General features: G+C 43.3%; 1 protein-coding gene across 1 annotated transcript; it reads left to right on the top strand.

Annotated features, from left to right (window-relative positions):
* Positions 1-760: 760 nt before the first annotated feature.
* Twf1 (twinfilin actin binding protein 1) lies at positions 761-10,969 on the top strand. Its single transcript, XM_032885467.1, has 9 exons — positions 761-887; positions 2,322-2,399; positions 4,094-4,272; positions 5,292-5,387; positions 6,309-6,413; positions 7,922-8,047; positions 9,406-9,556; positions 9,703-9,824; positions 10,694-10,969. Exons 1-9 carry the CDS (start codon positions 863-865, stop codon positions 10,862-10,864), a joined length of 1,053 nt encoding a protein of 350 aa, XP_032741358.1. The 5' UTR covers positions 761-862; the 3' UTR covers positions 10,865-10,969.
* Positions 10,970-18,337: the final 7,368 nt, after the last annotated feature.

The following is an 18,337-nucleotide window of genomic DNA, read 5'->3' as shown; positions in this document are numbered from 1 at the left end:
TTCTCCCATTGAAGGGTTAAAGATGTCCTCTTCAGGTAGTATCAGAACCAGTAGCAGAAATTTCCCCACTTAGGGTATTATAGCCCCATGCCCCCACCAGATATATTTTAAAGATGATTTGTGATTTTCTTTTTGTTCTGCTACTACAAAAGAATTTCAAAGTCTGTTACCAAGTTGGAACCTAATATCTGGGGTGGGGCGTCACCTGAATTAGTGCCCCTCCCCTGATAGGGCACATATTTGGTTTCAGAAAAGACTTTTTTCTTTTGAGGTGAAAACAATGGTTTTGTGTGGTAGTGACCAAGTGAAAAGATTCAAATCACAAGGAAAATGATGGAGAACTCTACATTCTCTTATTTTAAAGTGGGTCAGGAGTGGTCTTGAACCCCATCTTGCTCTGCAAATGTTTTATCTTTCGCCTTAAAGTGGCCTTTTCTTTACAGCGAAGGGTATGTCTTTTACGCAGAAAGCGTTTGTTTGGGGAAATGGCCATTTCCCCTCTAAAGCATTTTGTGGCGGGGTCGCTGTGGTGTGTGACAAGCAGCCCACCGCCACAAAGTGCAACCTGCACAGGGTCAGCAGCAGAGAGTTGGGGCCCAAGGGGTAGGGTTATTGCCGGGAAAGGGCGGGGCCAAGACCTGGAAGGGGCGGAGACTGTGATGCTAGTGAGGCTAGCCAGTAAAAGGACAGGGGGCGGGATCCTGGGCGGGACCTAAGCCGCACAGGAAAGCGGGGCTGGTGCTGAGGGCTGGGCTGAGGGTCGCGGGCCGATGACGCGCAGGCGGAGCCGCTACTTCCTGGATCCGCCGGCCGGGGCCGCTGCCGCACCCTGCGCCGGAGCCGGGAACCTGCGGCCGTCGCCATGTCCCACCAGACCGGCATCCAAGGTAACGGCGCCACGGGGCAGGGGCTCCCGGGAGGCTGCGGGCCCGAGCGCTGGAGGCGCGGACATCATTGGAGCGGCTCTGAGTGCCACGGTTCCCACTGTGTCCCTCGCGGCCCTACCCGGCGGCCGCCACGTAACAGGCCGGTGGCTGCCAGAGAGCCGAGACGTGAGGATGTACGGGGCGATTCCGCCGCATCCCGGCGCCCGTGCCGAGAGCAGGAAGACCCGAAGCTGGCCGGGCTCCTTCCTCCGGCCAGCCGAGCGACTTTTCCTCGGGACCTGCCAAAGGAGATGGTTCCAGCACTCAGATCGTTTGAAAACCAAACAGATCCCACCGCTGTAGGGTGCCTCCCGAACTCCCCGGATTATCTCTCAGAACGCGGGTGTGCCTTCCTTTCGGAGAAATCCTGAGTAGGAAGTGTTTTTCCATCTTTGGATGCTTGCTCCCCAGGCAGCCGAAAAGTCTGATCTGTGTGGCTGCACCTCATCACCCGGTGGAAACAGTTGAATGTGCAGTTTACTTGTGTATTTTACTCGCCATTATTATTTCCTGGTTTGAAAATAGGCAACTTGGACGTATTCACCTCCTCGGTATCAAATAATATATTCCGGGGTTGTTTAACGAGTTCTAATATAGAGCACTTCCTGTAATAGTTACCTGAGCCTTTCCTTCAGGTGACCATCTAATTAATAACTTGTTTTGTGTTTAAGGGTTTTTGATACCACCACTTAATTCCTTACGCACTGGGGCAAAGATAGTCTCAGATCTAAAAACATTGAATTTTTCCCCCGTGTTACTTTTGACATTTAAGTATGTCAAAATTATTGTTTAATGTTTGAACCTTTTATATAGCAAGACATAAATAGTGATCTTGCTTGGGAATCAACAACACAAGACCGAATTTGAAGCAGTAATGACAACACAAGGGGTAGGTTATTAAATGTTTATTTGCTCGATGGCTACTATAGCTTTTTGACAAGGAGATACAAGAAAAATATAAACATTGTAAGATCTAGTGGATTTTACAAGCTTTTTCTTTAATCAGCATATGAGATGTGACCCTGTTGTTTTTTGGTGGACAGATACAGGAAATGATTTATGAAGGAGCTATCACAAACTTAAAATTGGACTATAGACACATCGTTTCAACATTTTCAAACATGAAGCAATCTGTCCATTACTGGGTTTGATCTAAAGCATTCACCCTGGTGTTATTTCTGCCACAGAGTTCTGTGCCTAAAACATTAAAGTTTCTGTATTCATCATGTTAGTATTCAGTTCTTACTCCTAGCCAAGGCCCGTATTTTATGCTTCTGTTTATAATAAGAATAAGGGGCTGTATATGTCTCTTTAATTTTACGTTTTTCTTATATAAACACCAACACAACTACTTCGAAGTGTAAACATTTTTCTCCCCTTTATCATTTTCCACAGCAAGTGAAGACGTCAAAGAGATCTTTGCCAGAGCCAGAAATGGGAAATACCGACTTCTAAAAATATCGATTGAAAATGGTTAGTTAACATTGTTAAGATGCCCTGCGCCCGTGGTGTGTAAGCTGTTAGAGTTTCAGGTTTCCAAGAGTTATTAGTAATTTGAACTGTTAATCAGCTTGAAGCAAGTTCAGAGTTTGCCTTTCAGCCAGTTTTCCTTTTAAATTGGGGGTGGCTATTGGGGAAACCGCAGATGTTTTCTGGTGTGGCAGTTCACCTGTTGTCTTTCTGCCAGAACAGTCCATGTCTGATGTCAGTGCTTCCTTTTCTAGAATGCAAATTATTAACCAGGCAGTCAATGAGAACAAAACTAATTATTTTGTGAGTTATTCAATGAACTGTGTTTTGAAGTAGAAACATTTGGTTTTTTTTGTTTTTGTTTTTTTTTTTTTTTTTTTACCTGAGAGATCCTTTCTGGTTTGGAAACATTCTAAGGACATGGCAGTTTATAAACTGACTGTGTAACGATGACTGTGAGCAGGGGAACTGGCTGAGTGGCTGCATCAGAAACAGATGGACTTTAAGAAGCTGTTAGTAATTTCATGTTGAAATGAATCTGCCAAAAGTATTCTGTTGGCCTCAAACACCCTAAGCCATTTTGTTTTGGAAAAATAACTTGGTTTTTTTTTTCATAAACTGAAATAAACCAAGTTTGTTTTCCATTTTCTGTTCATATATTTAAATGTGAAACTAGTTTAGAAAATCTTAAATTTTGTTGGAACAAATGTACGTCGTTCAAAGCAGCTAAAATTGTGTAAACAAAATGGGAAGATAAAATGTATCTAATTCATACTTTAGGAAGAAAATTTCTACTTCTTAAATATTTTCCAGTTTTTTTTAATCTGGAGAAAAATGTTAAACTAGGAAGTTTCAGAAAATGAAAAAAATAAATGCCCACCTCTTAAATTAATGACCTAGTACTGTATAGTTTGCTCCAGACCTTCTAAACTCTTACTGGTTTTCTAATGAAGGATAGCGGTTGACAGCTGTACTTTTCTTCTTTGCTCTGGAGCAGCTGCAGTTGGAAAGGTGTGTGTGTGTGTGTGTGTGTGTGTGTGTGTGTGTGTGTGTGTGTGTGTGTGTGTGTATATATGTATATGATCCATCCTCTTTAAGCACATAATGCTGTTTCTAAGTTCATATGAACTGCATATTATTCTATTCTTGATCTTTATTTCTGGGATGGCCGGGAATTTGTTTGCTAGCTTGTGGTTGTTTTAAAACATGGGCCGTGTTTTTATCTGACCGTCCACGGCTTGTTCTCTTCCGGGGAATGGAAGCTGTCGGTTTGCCCTGTTGCCATACAGTGCTGCCAGCACCTGTCTGTGGGTGCAGGTGACCCTGTGCTCCCTCCATACTCTTCCTTAGCTCTACAAGGTAGCATTTAAAACGTGGGATGGCTCCAGCTCTGGTTTATGTGTTTGGGCAACGTTTTAAACCAACAGTGTTGTTGTCAAGTAGGAGCTGAAGCTTGTTTCATAATTCTTTATGATTAAATATTAATTTCAAGAATTAATAGTTTTGAGTCATAAATGAAGTTATATATATGCTATAATATATATCAATTAACAAATAGGACTCTAATTGACCTTTACGTGAATATTTAGCTCAGCTATTAACTGTAGTAATTGAGATGTAAGTCATTCTTCTTGTCTTCATCACATTAGCACTTGATACTACACAGCACTTAACCGGTTCAAATTCTCCTTTCATAGAGCAACTGGTGGTCGGGTCCTGTAGTCCGCCTTCAGATTCCTGGGAACAGGATTACGATCCCTTTGTCTTGCCCCTGCTGGAGGACAAGCAACCGTGCTATGTGTTATTCAGGTTAGATTCTCAGAATGCCCAGGGATATGAGTGGATATTCATTGCATGGTCTCCAGATCATTCTCATGTGAGTAATTTTTTGTAGTTTTTGTTTTGTTTGTTTGTTTAGCATTAAATGCTAGGAAGAATTTTTTTTTTTTTTGAAGTATTTTCAGGCTAAAGGAAGGGTAAGAAGCAACGATCTTTTCCCAGAGAGATAATCCTCCCCACAAACAAAGAAACAAAAGAGCTGATGGTAGACTAAAATAGAGAACAGGGTGGAATTGGAGGTGAATATTGCCCAGTATTTTAAAGAGTCTTGGGTTTCTTATAAAAAGCTAATTTTTGAAGCTATTTAGATATTCTCAAAAGATTACCCATTTTTAATTCCTCTGTCTGGAAGAAATAGCAGATTTCACTATTTGGAAATGTGAACTTGTCTCCGTTAATTCATAGTGACCCAGGAGAGCTACTAAAGCTCTTTCTTAATAGAGTGCATGGCCCTGTCCCAGTGTTGCCCATCTAATGGCATCTGCCGTCAGGAGACCTTTCAGGTATACCTGACTCGTGGTGAGGAATGTCTGATCTAGAGCTGAGTAAAGTGTCACCACAAAGGTTACTCTGTATGATCTCCTCCCTCATAGTTTAAAATACTACCTTAGGTTATTTTTTCATTCTTGCAACTAATTTTGCACTTTGTAAAGTTAAGAGTTTATTTTGTATTTTAATAAAGCATACTGGGCTGGAGAGATGGCTCAGTGGTTAAGAGCACTGACTGCTCTTCCAGAGGTCATGAGTTCAAATCCCAGCAACCACATGGTGGCTCATAACCATCTGTAATGGAATCCGATGCCCACTTCTGGTGTGTCTGAAGACAGCAACAGTGTACTCATATAGAATAAATAAATCTTTAAAAAAAAAAGGCATACTACATAATTTAAAGCCTACCTCAATGGTCATTAATGGTTTAGATACCCATTTTATAGTTGTCAGTGTCAGCCTGATCTGTTTATAGACTGAAGATTTTAGTATATCAGAGCTTTCTTTTATACTGGTATATTTTATAAAGTTAATACTATTAACCTGAAAACCTTCACAATTTTATAGGTTCGTCAAAAAATGCTGTATGCGGCAACAAGAGCAACTCTGAAAAAAGAATTTGGAGGTGGCCACATTAAAGATGAAGTGTTTGGAACAGTAAAGGTGCAAGACTTACATTTATACAAATCTTACATTTAGATCTTTTATGTTTCAAAAACAAAAAATAAATAAACCAAAGCTGGAGAAGCCAGGCGTAGTGGGCTGATCCTGTAATCACAGCACGTGGGAGGGAGGCAGCATGATCTCTGGGGGTGACAGCAGCCTAGTCTGCGCCCTGAGTTCCAGGACAGTCTGGGCTGCATAGCGAGCACCTGTCTCAGAAGAACAAACAGCAGGGTAAAGGAAGATGATTGGGATGAGTTGGTTCTCGCTCGAGATTTGCAAGTTTGTCCTAACGAGCTTGCTTGTATCTATTTGAGGTTGAGAATAAGCACTGTTGAAATGCACGTACCCGTTGGCTTGTGTGGCACATTATGCCTTCATGATGACATTTGTGAGTCAGGAGGGTTAGAGTGTACTGTTGGGCAGCTGGTTCACCTTCAGTGTCAGAAGGTGACACTCCAGCCAGTGGAGGGGCTGGGTTTTCTCTCCGTGAACCTGGAGGAGGGCTGGCCTCTCGGCTTTCTCACTTAGAGCTTGCCCAGAGCGGCGTGCTCGTGAGTGGGCTGCTTTGACGTGCGATGGCTACTTCTGCAGATACTGTAGAAGGGACTTTGATAGGATTTAGACTGAGTAAATTACTCTCAACAGCCAGAGGACAGTTTTCTGCGCATGGTGAATTTCAGGTGTCCTGTAGGCTTGAAGCTTGATAGTTTGTTACCTGGCCGACCCACCTCAGATGAAAGACTCAGTGACTGTGGAGGATACACTTGTTATGAAGCCTCCCGCCGTGTGCTCTCACCGCCGTGTGCTCTCACCGCTGTGTGCTCTCACTCACTCTTCTTTTCTATGAAATTTATTGTTTTTAATATAACCTCACCATGGTCGTATTTGGAAAATACTAATGTCTTTGTTTGCTTACAGGAGGACGTATCACTACATGGATATAGAAAGTATCTTCTCTCCCAGTCTTCTCCTGCCCCTCTGACTGCAGCGGAGGAAGAATTAAGGCAGATTAAAATCAGTGAGGTAGGCCACAACCTGAACATGCTTCAGGGTTTCCATCGTGTCACAATCCTGTGTTTACGGGATAGGGCTAGAGGACGGGAAATCAGAAGACAGGTCTGTTAGGTTTAGTCTGTTTGGGTTAAAGACAGAGCTTCGTGCTTTATATGTTTTCAGAAAGAAAGTACAACATTCATATTAGAGCAGTAGCAGTTCATAAAGGGCTGTCCCTTCGATACACATTAAAACAGTGTGCTTCCTGCTAGAAGCTCTGTGCTGTGAGAACTTTTAAAGAGAAAAGTGTGTTACCAAGGATTGCAAAGCGCTTTATGTGTAACACAACTGCACAAAGAAAATTCTTCAGGGGCTGGGGTTCACTAAACTGCCAGAGATTGCTTAGCTTTCTAAATGGTTTCATTTCTGTGGACGTGGATGGAGCCGTGTCTGAGGGGGAGGACTTGTAATGTGTGTTGCAGCCAGGGGACTTGGAACCAACTCTAACGTCTTGCCTCAGCCACCTTAGTTGACTTTTATAATTGCTCTCTTTTTACTGACACTTTACAGAGAAGAACAAAGTGCCCCAAACCACTGTTCATTCTTCTTACTAGGCTGGGCTAGGCTGGAAATGGCTCAGTGCCTTTAATACTACATTAGAAGTAAGAATCTAGCGTATATTTTAAACTAAATTTGAATAGGGCTTCTATGTGACTTTTTTTGTTTTTACAAGTTTGATAGTTTGTTTTATTCCTTGCAATCAGAACCCAGAGGATCACATTGGGGTATGCACTCGCGTATGTTCTGTGATGTTCTCATTCAATATCATGCTGTAGAATCTCCATTCATTTCTTAAGTAAAGTTTGTATCCAACATTCTGTTGCAATATTGCAAATGAGGCCCTGTACTAGCCGTCATTTATCAAGTAGAAAAATGATCATGCTCACTGAAAAGCTTTCTTGAGGTGCCCTCCTCATCCAGAGCGTTGTTTAGTAAAGAAAGCCCCACATCTGGACTGTGCACAGATGTCGCTTGTTGAGCTGTGTGTTTGTCTGTCCTGTGTTCTCCTCAGTTCAGTGCATGATGTTTGTGCTGCATTTTGTGTGCAGTAGAACAGAGGAAAGGTCTGTGCATACTGTACCCATTTTACTGTTCAAAACCTCTAGCAGGAAGAGTTCATGCTTTAAGAGGTAATGGGATGACACTGTGGGAGAGTATCTGCAGCTACCTGAACCTCTGCCAGCCTGAGCTAAGGAAGGACACACCTCCAGAGCCCAATACTGCCATTCAGGCCTCCCTCCCAACAGTTCATAACCGTGTCATGCGCTCTGCATGTCCGCGGTATGCTAGCAGGACAGTGAACCAGCGCGAGGAATGATTTGCCTTCTAAGTTAAAAATGCTTTAAGAATTTAAACCATATATTGGGAAAGGGTAAATGAGACTTAATGTATTTCTTAAAGTCGAGTTTTCTTCTTTTTGCCACTGGACATTGCTGAATGCTGAAATGTCACCAGTCAATTATATCTGTCATACTTAGGTACAAACTGACGTGAGTGTGGACACAAAGCATCAGACACTACAAGGAGTAGCATTTCCTATTTCTCGAGATGCCTTCCAGGCTTTGGAAAAACTGAGTAAGAGACAGCTCAACTATGTGCAGTTGGTAAGGGAAATATGATGCCCTATACAGTGGCCCTTCTTTTCGGTTACTTATGGCTGTATAATTCTATACAGTGGCCCTTCTCTTCGGTTATTACGGCTTGTATAATTCTTGTTTTTAACTAACTTTTTACTTTTGCTTTTCTTGTTCTCTTAATAATTTTTTTCTTTCAAGGCAGGGTCTTGCTGTTTAATTACTTTTTTAAATTGCAGAATACTATATACATATGAAAAAATCGAATAATCCTCTGCCCGGGCCTGCCAGCAGTTAAGAAAGGTTAAAGGGGGCACAGCATCCAGGGCAAATGATTGATGATCTCTGGCCTTTTAATCCTCCATTCTGTGCTTTAGTAAGCATTAGGAAACTTAACTCTTATTTACTTTATAAACTTAATATACGGTTCTCTGGCAATTACCCTACTGTGTAGTAGCTGGGAATTCAGTAGAATATTTATTGCTAGTGTCCTTCTGGTGAGTCAGCCAGAAGCCTCTCGCTGACCAGGGAGCCTGGTAACTCCTCTTAAACCAGAGAGAAACGGGAAAGGAAAGATGCCACAGACATACACACTCGATAACGCGAGAAATGGCAGCATGCCTTCCATTATTGCTTTCAGCCTTTCCTCTCCTTAACACAAGAAGTTCTCTGTGTAAGAAAGAATTAGCTGGTAGATAAAGTGTTACATAAAAGGGAGTAACAGGATATCAATAACAAGTTCAAACAGTGCTTCATTCTGTAACCTCATTATAAGTTCACAGCAACAGTTTTTACATGACCTTGTCTTAGTGCACATCTGTGGCTTCATCCTTGGACCTAAATGTTTTTCCTTGAACACAAGTATGTCCCAAGCTTATTCTTAGTGTAATTATGAAAGCTCGTTGTATTTGTTATTATGCAGCCTTTACTTAACATTATGAGGAATGGGCACATTTTATTCTTAATTCTAACTTTATTACATCTTTCTAGCAAAACAGCCATCTCTTAAAACTTTAATCCTAAGATTATTTGAATCAAGTCAAGAAGTTTATAAAACGTTAAATTCATCTAGACAGCGTTAATTCATGAAAGTTCATCTCTATGTTGGTGAATAGGGTGGTCCGATACCCAGGGGTTATTATATTAATTTAATGATGACAGGAAAGACATTCAGCTGCAAGAAGCAATCCTGAGATGAAGTCTCTTTGGGATCTTGCTTCTCAGCGCTCAACCATTTTAGTCCATGCAAAAAGGTGGGCCACCTCCAGGGAGGCCTCAGCGTTTCCTAGATGGCTCATGACAGTCCACGACTGTGTGTATCATCTTTGACTCTTGTTTAAGTTAATTTATGTTTTACCTGTTTCATAAATGTTGTTTCTTTTTGATAGGAGATAGATATAAAAAATGAAACAATAATTTTGGCCAACACAGAAAATACAGAACTAAAAGATTTGCCAAAGAGGATTCCCAAGGATTCAGCACGCTACCATTTCTTTCTGTATAAGCATTCCCACGAAGGAGACTACTTAGAGTCCGTAGGTATGGGACACCTTATCTCCCTGAGGCACCTTCAGTCGCAGCACTGTCACCCTGTGTGTTTCTTGCCGGGAGCTCAGGTGCACTTTTAGGAGGTTTATAGACTTGCTTTAGTTGGTATTTCTAATTGTTGTTATTTTAACTTACAGTTTTTATTTATTCAATGCCCGGATACACGTGCAGCATAAGAGAGCGGATGCTGTATTCCAGCTGCAAGAGCCCTCTGTTAGATATTGTAGAAAGACAACTGCAGATGGATGTGATCAGAAAGGTGGGCCTTGCCGTTTCAATACTAAGGGTTTGCTCGTCTGTTTGTCCTTTCCATCTGGTCCAACGTGGTGCCTTTCCAGGTGCTGTGGCTTATAAATGAAATTACTAATTTTACTGTTGTCGTCCTAAGTCCTTAGAACCTGCTGAGAACCTAGGGATGGCCTACCATGAGCCCCATCCTTTAGTATATGCTAAGTAGTATGGTGACTACAAGCCATGGTGTAAACTGAATGAAATGTAAACTTTAGTTTCTCAATAGCACTGACAATCGCCAAGTGTCCATTGGCCATCTGTGGTATTAGGATTACAACATATATAGGACATTTCTGTCAGTTTACCAAGTGGGCTGTTGCTACCATACATATTCTTAAATGCAGGTAGGGTATAAGGAAAGATACTTCCTTATAAAATGCTGGTGTTGGAGTGCTGAGCCTGGAGCAGTTCTGGATTTTGTCTGTCCCTCAGTGTATGCTAGTACCTTTCACAAAGGGTCAGACTGCATAAGACCAGACAGTAAATGTCTTAGGCTTTGCCAGCCGACATGGGTTTCTTTCACATGTTTTTGCTGTTTTTGAAGCCCCTTCAAGTGTGAATTGCTCTAAAGTTGGGCCATCGTCTACCCATTTTAGTGTGATTCCAAGTAGCACAGGGGATGAAGGAGTAGTGCAGTGTTTGAATTTATAAGGCAGAGCAGCTGGGGGATGCAGAGCTCACCGCTGCTGGTAACCATTAGCTACACGGAGCGGTGAGAGGCAGTGGACTACTTATGCAGGCATCTGTACCTGGGAGCCAGCTTACAGTGCGTCAGTTCTGAATGGTTCCAGTTTACATGGTTTACAGTGTTCTCTCTGGTAACTTCCTCTTTTGCAGATTGAGATAGACAATGGGGATGAACTGACTGCAGATTTCCTGTACGATGAAGTCCATCCCAAGCAGCATGCACATAAGCAGAGTTTTGCTAAACCAAAGGGTCCTGCGGGAAAGAGAGGGATTAGAAGATTGATTAGGGGTCCAGCGGAAGCAGAAGCCACTACTGATTAAAATTGTCTTATTAAATGTTGCAATATAGTTTTGTAAGATTTCCAGCTTTTAGTACAAGGAGAACTGAAATCATTCCATGTTGATATAGTTGGGAGGAAAATTGTACTTTTTGAAAAATAGCACTTTTCACTTCTATGTATTTTTTAAATTAATGCTATAGAAGACTCATGGTTTTTATTTTTTAGTTAAAGCTAGACAAGGTTTCAACATAGTAATGTTTGGTTTTGTCACACTGTTTTCATAGCGTGTTGATTCCACACTTTCACATAATCTTCAATGAAAGCATAAGGACTTGCTTTTTAGAACTCTGTAGTGAGTTCTGTTTGCCTATAAGGGAAGTGGAACAACCCTGAGACACTCGCGAGTGTTAAGGAGCCTAGGAGGAGCAGGCAGCCGCTTGCTTTGAGCATACTCAGGTGGGATGTCCGCTGCCATGGGGAGGCACCCTGCAGCAGGGCTTCCTGCCCCACCTCTCCATTGTAGTAGTGTCCAGATCTCAGAAACGCAGCTCGAACCCAGCTTCAAAGGTACCAGATGCCTCAGGCTTTCTCATGGCGCTGGAAGACTGCAGTCTTGTAAGGCCTTTGCAGAGCTCTCAGTTGACGATTTCCAAAGGGATTGTGAAAGGACTGTGAAGCCAGATGTTCATCTTCAGATGGAGATTCAAGTGTCATTTAAGAGAAACAACTAGGGGTTGGGGATTTAGCTCAGTGGTAGAGCGCTTGCCTGTAAGCGCAAGGCCTGGTTCGTCTCAGCTCCGAAAAAAAAAAAAAAAAAAAAAAAAAAAAAAAAAAGAGAAACAACTAAAGGAAGTGTCTGACCTTTCAAGGTTTTTTGGTTTTTTTTTTTTTTTTTTTTTTTTTTTTTTTTTTCTTTGAAACCATGTGTCTTAAAGGAGATTGTCATATTGCTTGGGAGCAAGTTTTCAGACCTAAAATTATTGATTTCTAGTACTTAGTAGGCTAGCACAGAGAATATGTAGCCTAAGGCTCTTTTGTCAATTAATAATGTCTCGGAACACGGGCTTTCTGAAGCTTGGTTACTTTCAGTTAAAACCTAAAGAGTTTGAGCCTCCAGAGTTCATTGTTACTTGAAATAGAGGGAGTTAGAACACTTGGTATTTAATCTGCTAAACCTGCTGCAGAGCCATAACTCAGAAGTTTGGAAGCGGACTGACGTGTCCGGAATTTGGAAGACCTTGACCTGAACCTCATGCTGCCTGAGATTATGTCAGTAATGTACATTTCATGGAATGAACTATGAAGCACCCATTGCAGAGCCTTATTACCTAAGGTAATACATGCGCCTTTCAGAAATTCAGTGTGGACTCACCTAGATCACAGAGGAATTACGAGCTGACGGAAGTTTTTAAAAATAGATTTGTGTGTTTTGTTTGTTTACAAATACGTAGACTTTACTACTTAAATATGCAGGAGAGTTGACGGTAATGTTGCTCTTGTTTACGAGAGGTAAACTTTTTAGTCGCGCGTGTGTACACGTCATCACACGTGCCCATAGAGTGCTGCAGCGAGAGACCTGGAGCCGTGATGCGGACCTCCCAGAGCTGCCGTTTCAAGCAGAGGGAGTGCTTTGCGTCCTGGGTCCAGACCCAGTGGGGACTGTTCTGAAGCAGTGCGTGCAATGATGCGCTGAAGCCTGTCACACTACAGCGGTCACTGACATTCCACAGAGATGTGACCTTGTAACCTACTAATAATCAGACCAATGATTGCTGAGAATCACGTATGCATTTGTTTTAGGGAATAACCCATTGTTTACAGTATGTTTTAGGTGACAATAGATGTGAATAACATTCCCAATAAATTTATATAGCAGTGAAAAATGACATGTCTTCTGTGGACATTTTATAAGTGCATTTTATATCAATAAAATTTTTCTCTTTGAGTTGTGTATGCTGGCTTTCTAGTACATTTTAAATGTTTGGATAATTGATTTCATTAGACTGCTTAAATTCAAAAACTTTAGGTGGTTGGAAACGTAGGCAAGAACAGTTACGAGCCCAGAGTGCTTAATGTAGATTAAAATTGCCCCGTAGAAATGAAGTAATAGTGAAAATACATTTAGTTGCTGAGTACCTTCCAGCACGTTCCAGAACAGCCTTGGGTACACAGAACCTGTCCCCACCCCACCCCCAGGACAATAGGTGTCCAGTGTGCTTGGCGCAGGCTCTGAGGAACTGCTTGTTTCCCAGTGTGGAGGCCAGGAAGCTCCAGATGAAGGTGCAGCTGAGCTCTCCCTGTGAACGACTCGAGCCTTCTCAACTCACTCAGCATTTCCGTGTGAAGTCCTCGGGGGCGTGTTACACAGTAATGTCCTTCTCATGGGGGACGTGTTACACAGTAGATGTTCTTGGTAGCAGTTTTGGGAAAAACATTTTAAAGAGCTGGCTGAGGGCAGTGGGATTGTACAGCAGATAAAGGCACTTTTCACCAATCCCACTGATCCTCAGGACCTACCACGGAGAATTCACTGCAAGTGGTCCTCGGGCCTGTGCACTGTGTATGCACGCCCACACACTAAGGGTAATAAAGTCCCGCGAAGCGTCTTTGTTTGCAGAACTAATACTTGGCCCACAGCATGACTGTGGCTGTAGCAATTCCTTTGCATATACAGTGTGAGGGTGAGGGGGGTTCATTTTCTGTCCTGGGTTCCTACTCAGCGGTTCTGCTGTAGTGAATGGGTAGCAATGGAATAGCTCCACGGGTGATTGACAGATGGGAACACTGCCTTAAATGGCATTGGGGCTAAAAAGCTGTGTGGTGGTGTGTAGTGGTGGTTATGATAATGGTGTGATCTCGAAAAATACGGCTCTGCTGTTTACTAGCCTCTGCATGATGGGGCTCAAGACTTCGTACTTTTGTCACTTGGCTCATTGGCTACTCCCAGTTGTCCCCAAACTGTGACCTCAGAAACATCTTCATCCTGGATCATTCTAACCAGTAAGATGCATGTCCTTTATCCTGTCCAAAGCAGGTCTCATGTTCAGTTTCCCGGATTTCTAGTTTCTGCACTTTGGCTACTACTTGCTGCCTCTCTCTCTGTCTCTCTGTCTCTCTCTGTCTGTGTCTCTCTCTGTCTGTGTCTCTCTCTCTCTCTCTCTCTCTCTCTCTCTCTCTCCATAGCACGTAGGCAGTGTGTCTGGGTTGTGTCAGTATAACGAACTGTCTGAGAGAAATGAACTTAGTTGGGAAAGAAGGTTTTTTTTTTTTCTGGCACAAGGGCACCCTGGCAGTTAAGAGCCAAGAAATACCACAAAGTCACACTGTGCAACAAACTTCACAGATTTCTTGAGAACAAAATGGTGGCTGCCTTTGAATGGGGAGAGAACAGAGGGCTGAGGGGAGGGGTGGGCTTTTGTAGGATCTTTGGAGCATGTGCAGTGAGTGAGCTAGTGGGAAAGTACAATGCAGCCAGAAGTATTCCTTGTCAATTAGCTCTGAAACATTGTTTGGCCCCCAAAGCTGAGTCACAGGGGTGGGGATTTCCGTGTCAGAGCTGGGGTAGGATGGGGGCAGGGTAATTCCCACTAGCCTGTTACCTTATAAACGATTTATTTCGGCTCAGGGTTTCAGAGTGTTGGGTCCGTGGTCACTAGGCTTCACTGTGTCAGACACCATAACCTTTATGACCTTACTGTGACTGGGAAGCAAAGTAAAGATGTAAGGAGAGAGTTGTCAGAATTCAGCCATCTCAGGGACAACTCGCTTCAGGGTCAATCTGAGTTCATGGTCCCAGGCCCAGGAATTAACTCTTCTGTTCCTTTGTCACTCTGAGCTCTGGAACCAGATAACTGGGAGAATGAGTTAAAGGCTTTGAAGCCAGGTGTCCTGGATACGAGCAGGTCTCCAACGGATAACCCCTGCCTAACCCTTAATGTTAAAATACTTTTGGATTACTCTGAAGCTCACCCCAGACTCCCTTCCCCCTCGCTTATGGGTTCACTCTTTAAATATGCTGTGCAACTTCCCTTCAGGGATGCGGTCAGCTTCCCAAGTCTGTGCTGTTGTCCCTGACTGGTCAATTTTTGCTGCCTAATTCAAATAAAGACCCTGCTTTGCTGGACTTGTTCCTCCTTGGGTTGTTTTGTTTTTTCCCACCCCAACAAAGGGAGTTTGGTTTTGTAACAAAGTCTCATATAAGCCAAACTAATATTAACCCATTCGTGAGTGGCACCTTACCATTGGCAACATCACTAAAGATGTTTCTCCTTCTTCTAGAAATCATTAAATTTCCTGTAGATAGGAAGGGTGGACCCTTGTAATCCCACCCCCTCCAGTTACCATTAACTGATTAAGGGAGAGTAGGGTCCTGAGAGTCCATGACAATGTTGACAGACCTGATCTTATGAAGGTCTGCAGGTAGTTAAAGCTGCTGTGAGTTCAAGAGAGCTCATGGGCCGGGGAGATGGCTCAGCAGGCAAAGGAGCTGGTCACACAAGTCAGACACCCTGAGTTTGATTGCTAGAACCCATTAAAAAGACAGATGTGGTAGCACCCACTTGTAGTTTTGTCTCTCCTATGGCAAGATGGGAGACAGAAACAGTAGCCTCAATAAGGTTGAAGGCAAGAACCCACTCCGGAAATATCCATTGACTTCGACATATGCTCCACAGTATACGACTCAAAATAACTTCAGGAAGTTCCTGAAACTGACCAGATTCACTCGCCCCACCCCCTCCCAAGAGTAAACAAGAACGACTGATAGGAGTCACCTTCAGAGAAGCAATGCAGCAAAGAAGACTCTGAGACCAGACAGGCTGTGGGAAGAAGCCAAAACCAGCTCAGCTGCTGGGAAGAGGCCAAGACCAACTGAGTCACTTGGAAAAGACACCCTTCAACCCGTTGAGCTACCTGCAGGGTTATGCAGTGTGCTCCAGGTTCCCAACTTTTGTGAGCTGTCCTCCATGCTGGGGAGGGCTTTTGTGATGCAGCTGTCTTTGAATCATTTCTTCCCCTGTGAGTAACCCCTCCCCCATAGTCCTGCATGTAACTGCAATGAAACTCATTTGTTCACCAACTTGACCTTGGTGGTATTCATGCTTTGGTCTGTCAGGGCCTCCCTATTTAGGGTGTGTACAGTGTCTATCTCCCCAGGAAAAGAGTATGTCACACAACATTACTTTGTAAAGGACATACGCCTCCTGTCAAGTGGCTCTGTAGCATACATAACACTCAGGAGCCTGTCAAGTGGCTCTGTAGCATACATAACACTCAGGAGCCACATCTGAATAAGAAGATTCATGTCAATTCTCTCTCAGCAGGGAAGAGACACACAGTGAGTTCCAGCTCCATTGCTTTGTGTCCTGTGACCAGCATGTATGGTGTCATCAGACCTTCTAGTTCTGGTGAACAGTTAACAGGAGTGGCAATTTCTGAATTGTTTAGGGGCCTCAGAGACTGTAGACCAAAAATTTATTGGAAGGTAGCTGGACTCTGGCACTGGGATTTTCATTTGACCTTATGATTCTGGAAAGTAGTTTTTATACATCCATGCGGGCTACCACTGTTCATTTACTTTTATTTTTCAATCGGATTACCAAGTATCAGATTGCCTTAGGGTGTTCTCTTAGGACCTCATTTTGATCAACCCTTCTGTTCTTCTCCTACCCCATCTCCCCACCCCCATTCTGCTTAACCCTTCCTCTCCCAGTACTTCCTTTCTCCTTGCTTTTTAAAGATATTACTTTTTATTTTAATGGTGTGTGTGTGTGTGTGTGTGTGTGTGTGTGTGTGTGTGTGTGTGTGTAAATGCAGTGCCTGTGCAGGCTAGAGGAGAGTGTCAGATCCCTGAGAGCTGGAGTTGTGAGCTGCCCAGCATGGGTCCTCTGAAGGAGTAGTGCACACTCCTTACCGCCGACTCATCTCTCCAGACCTGCCCCCTCAACTTATGAATCACATGTATTTACTAACCCCCCCAACCTGAAATCCACATTCCATATCCTCTTGTGGACCCCCTTTCTAGTTTCCCCCAGCTCTTTCCACACTCCCAAAGAAATGCAAACAGAGGAACAGTAGAAATTAGAATCCACCTAGGAGAGAAAACATTGACCATCTATCCTTTTGAGCTAGAGCTATCTCAATATACTTTTTATCTCTATCCCTTCTTCTGCAGATTGTGTTTTTCTTTATGTCTGAATAAAGTGCCACATTTTCATTATCCACTCAGCACTATGGGGATGTTAACGAAAAATGATAGTGTGGTCCAATATACCATGGGAAAAAAATTCCATTTCCTCTACCAGTTATTTTTTCAAAAGTCCGATGGTGAGTACAGCTGTGCAAGTAGAAGCTATTTCCTTTCTTGCCCGCCTCTATCCCCAATCACTTCTTCATGCTGGAGTGTGCCGCAGCAGAGGTGACTTGCATTTTCCCACTTGTCCCAGGCTCCATGGAGGCTGGTTCTCATTGCTGGGACTGGCCTAGGGCCTAGAGGAAACGAGACCATATTGAACCTGCTGAGGCCGCTGCTCTCCACAGAGCCGACTGTCTCTGGGCCAAGCTGTGACTGCTTACCATCTCTCCATTGGCTCCAGCTTGCTACTGAGAGGTCTCTAGGTTGGGCAAACGCTTCCCACTCTCAGGAGAGGAGTATATGTGGCTTATTCTGGTTGGAGATGGGTGTGAGAATACCATCTTGCGACAAATAGTATTTTATGTCGGGGCTGCTGACATAGATTAAACTTTGGCTTCAGGCCTTAAAGCCTTCCAGAGGTTCGACAGCATTGACTTTTGCTATAATTTCTTCCTTAGGAACTCTGGCTTGACACTAACATTACTTCATTTGCTTCCTATATCCCCACGCAGGTTCCTTCATCCCACTTAAAAAAACCCCACTCATCTTGATTGCTTTAGTTCTTTATGAAATTGTTTATATCAGTCTACACTGTCCAGACCTGCCAGGAGCTCTTTTTTTCTTTTCTCTCTTTTCTTTCTTCCTTTTTTTTTTTTTTTTTTTTTTTTTTGTAAATCGAGTTGACTTTATATTTTTGGATTTTTTTTTATTTACATTTCAAATGTTATCCCCTTTCCTGGTTTCCCCTCCAGAAACCCCTACTCATCTCCCCTCTGCTTCTGTGAGGGTGCTCCCCCATCCACCTACCCACTCCCTCCCAACTCCCTGCCCTGACATTCCCCTACACTGGGGCATCGAGCCTTGACAGGACCAAGGGCCTCTCCTCCCATCGATGCCTGACAAGACCCATCTTCTGCTACCTATGCAGCTGGAGCCATAGGTCCATCCCTGTGTACTCTTGGGTTGGTGGTTTAGTCCCTGGGAACTCTGATTGGTTGATATTGTCATTCTTCCTATGGGGTTGCAAACTCCTTCAGGAGCTCTTTTTTTTCTAATAAAGCCCATCCTCCGTAACGAGCTCAGTGGACTCATGAGAGCTGACACCAATCCCAAGGTAACTGTTGAATCAACCTTTCTTAACTGTCCTGGTCCTATCTGATA

Source organism: Rattus rattus, chromosome 1, assembly GCF_011064425.1.
Source record: "Rattus rattus isolate New Zealand chromosome 1, Rrattus_CSIRO_v1, whole genome shotgun sequence".
Taxonomy (NCBI): domain Eukaryota; kingdom Metazoa; phylum Chordata; class Mammalia; order Rodentia; family Muridae; genus Rattus; species Rattus rattus.
The sequence above is the reverse complement of the archived record's forward strand: the minus strand, read 5'-3'. Positions and strand labels throughout refer to the sequence as shown.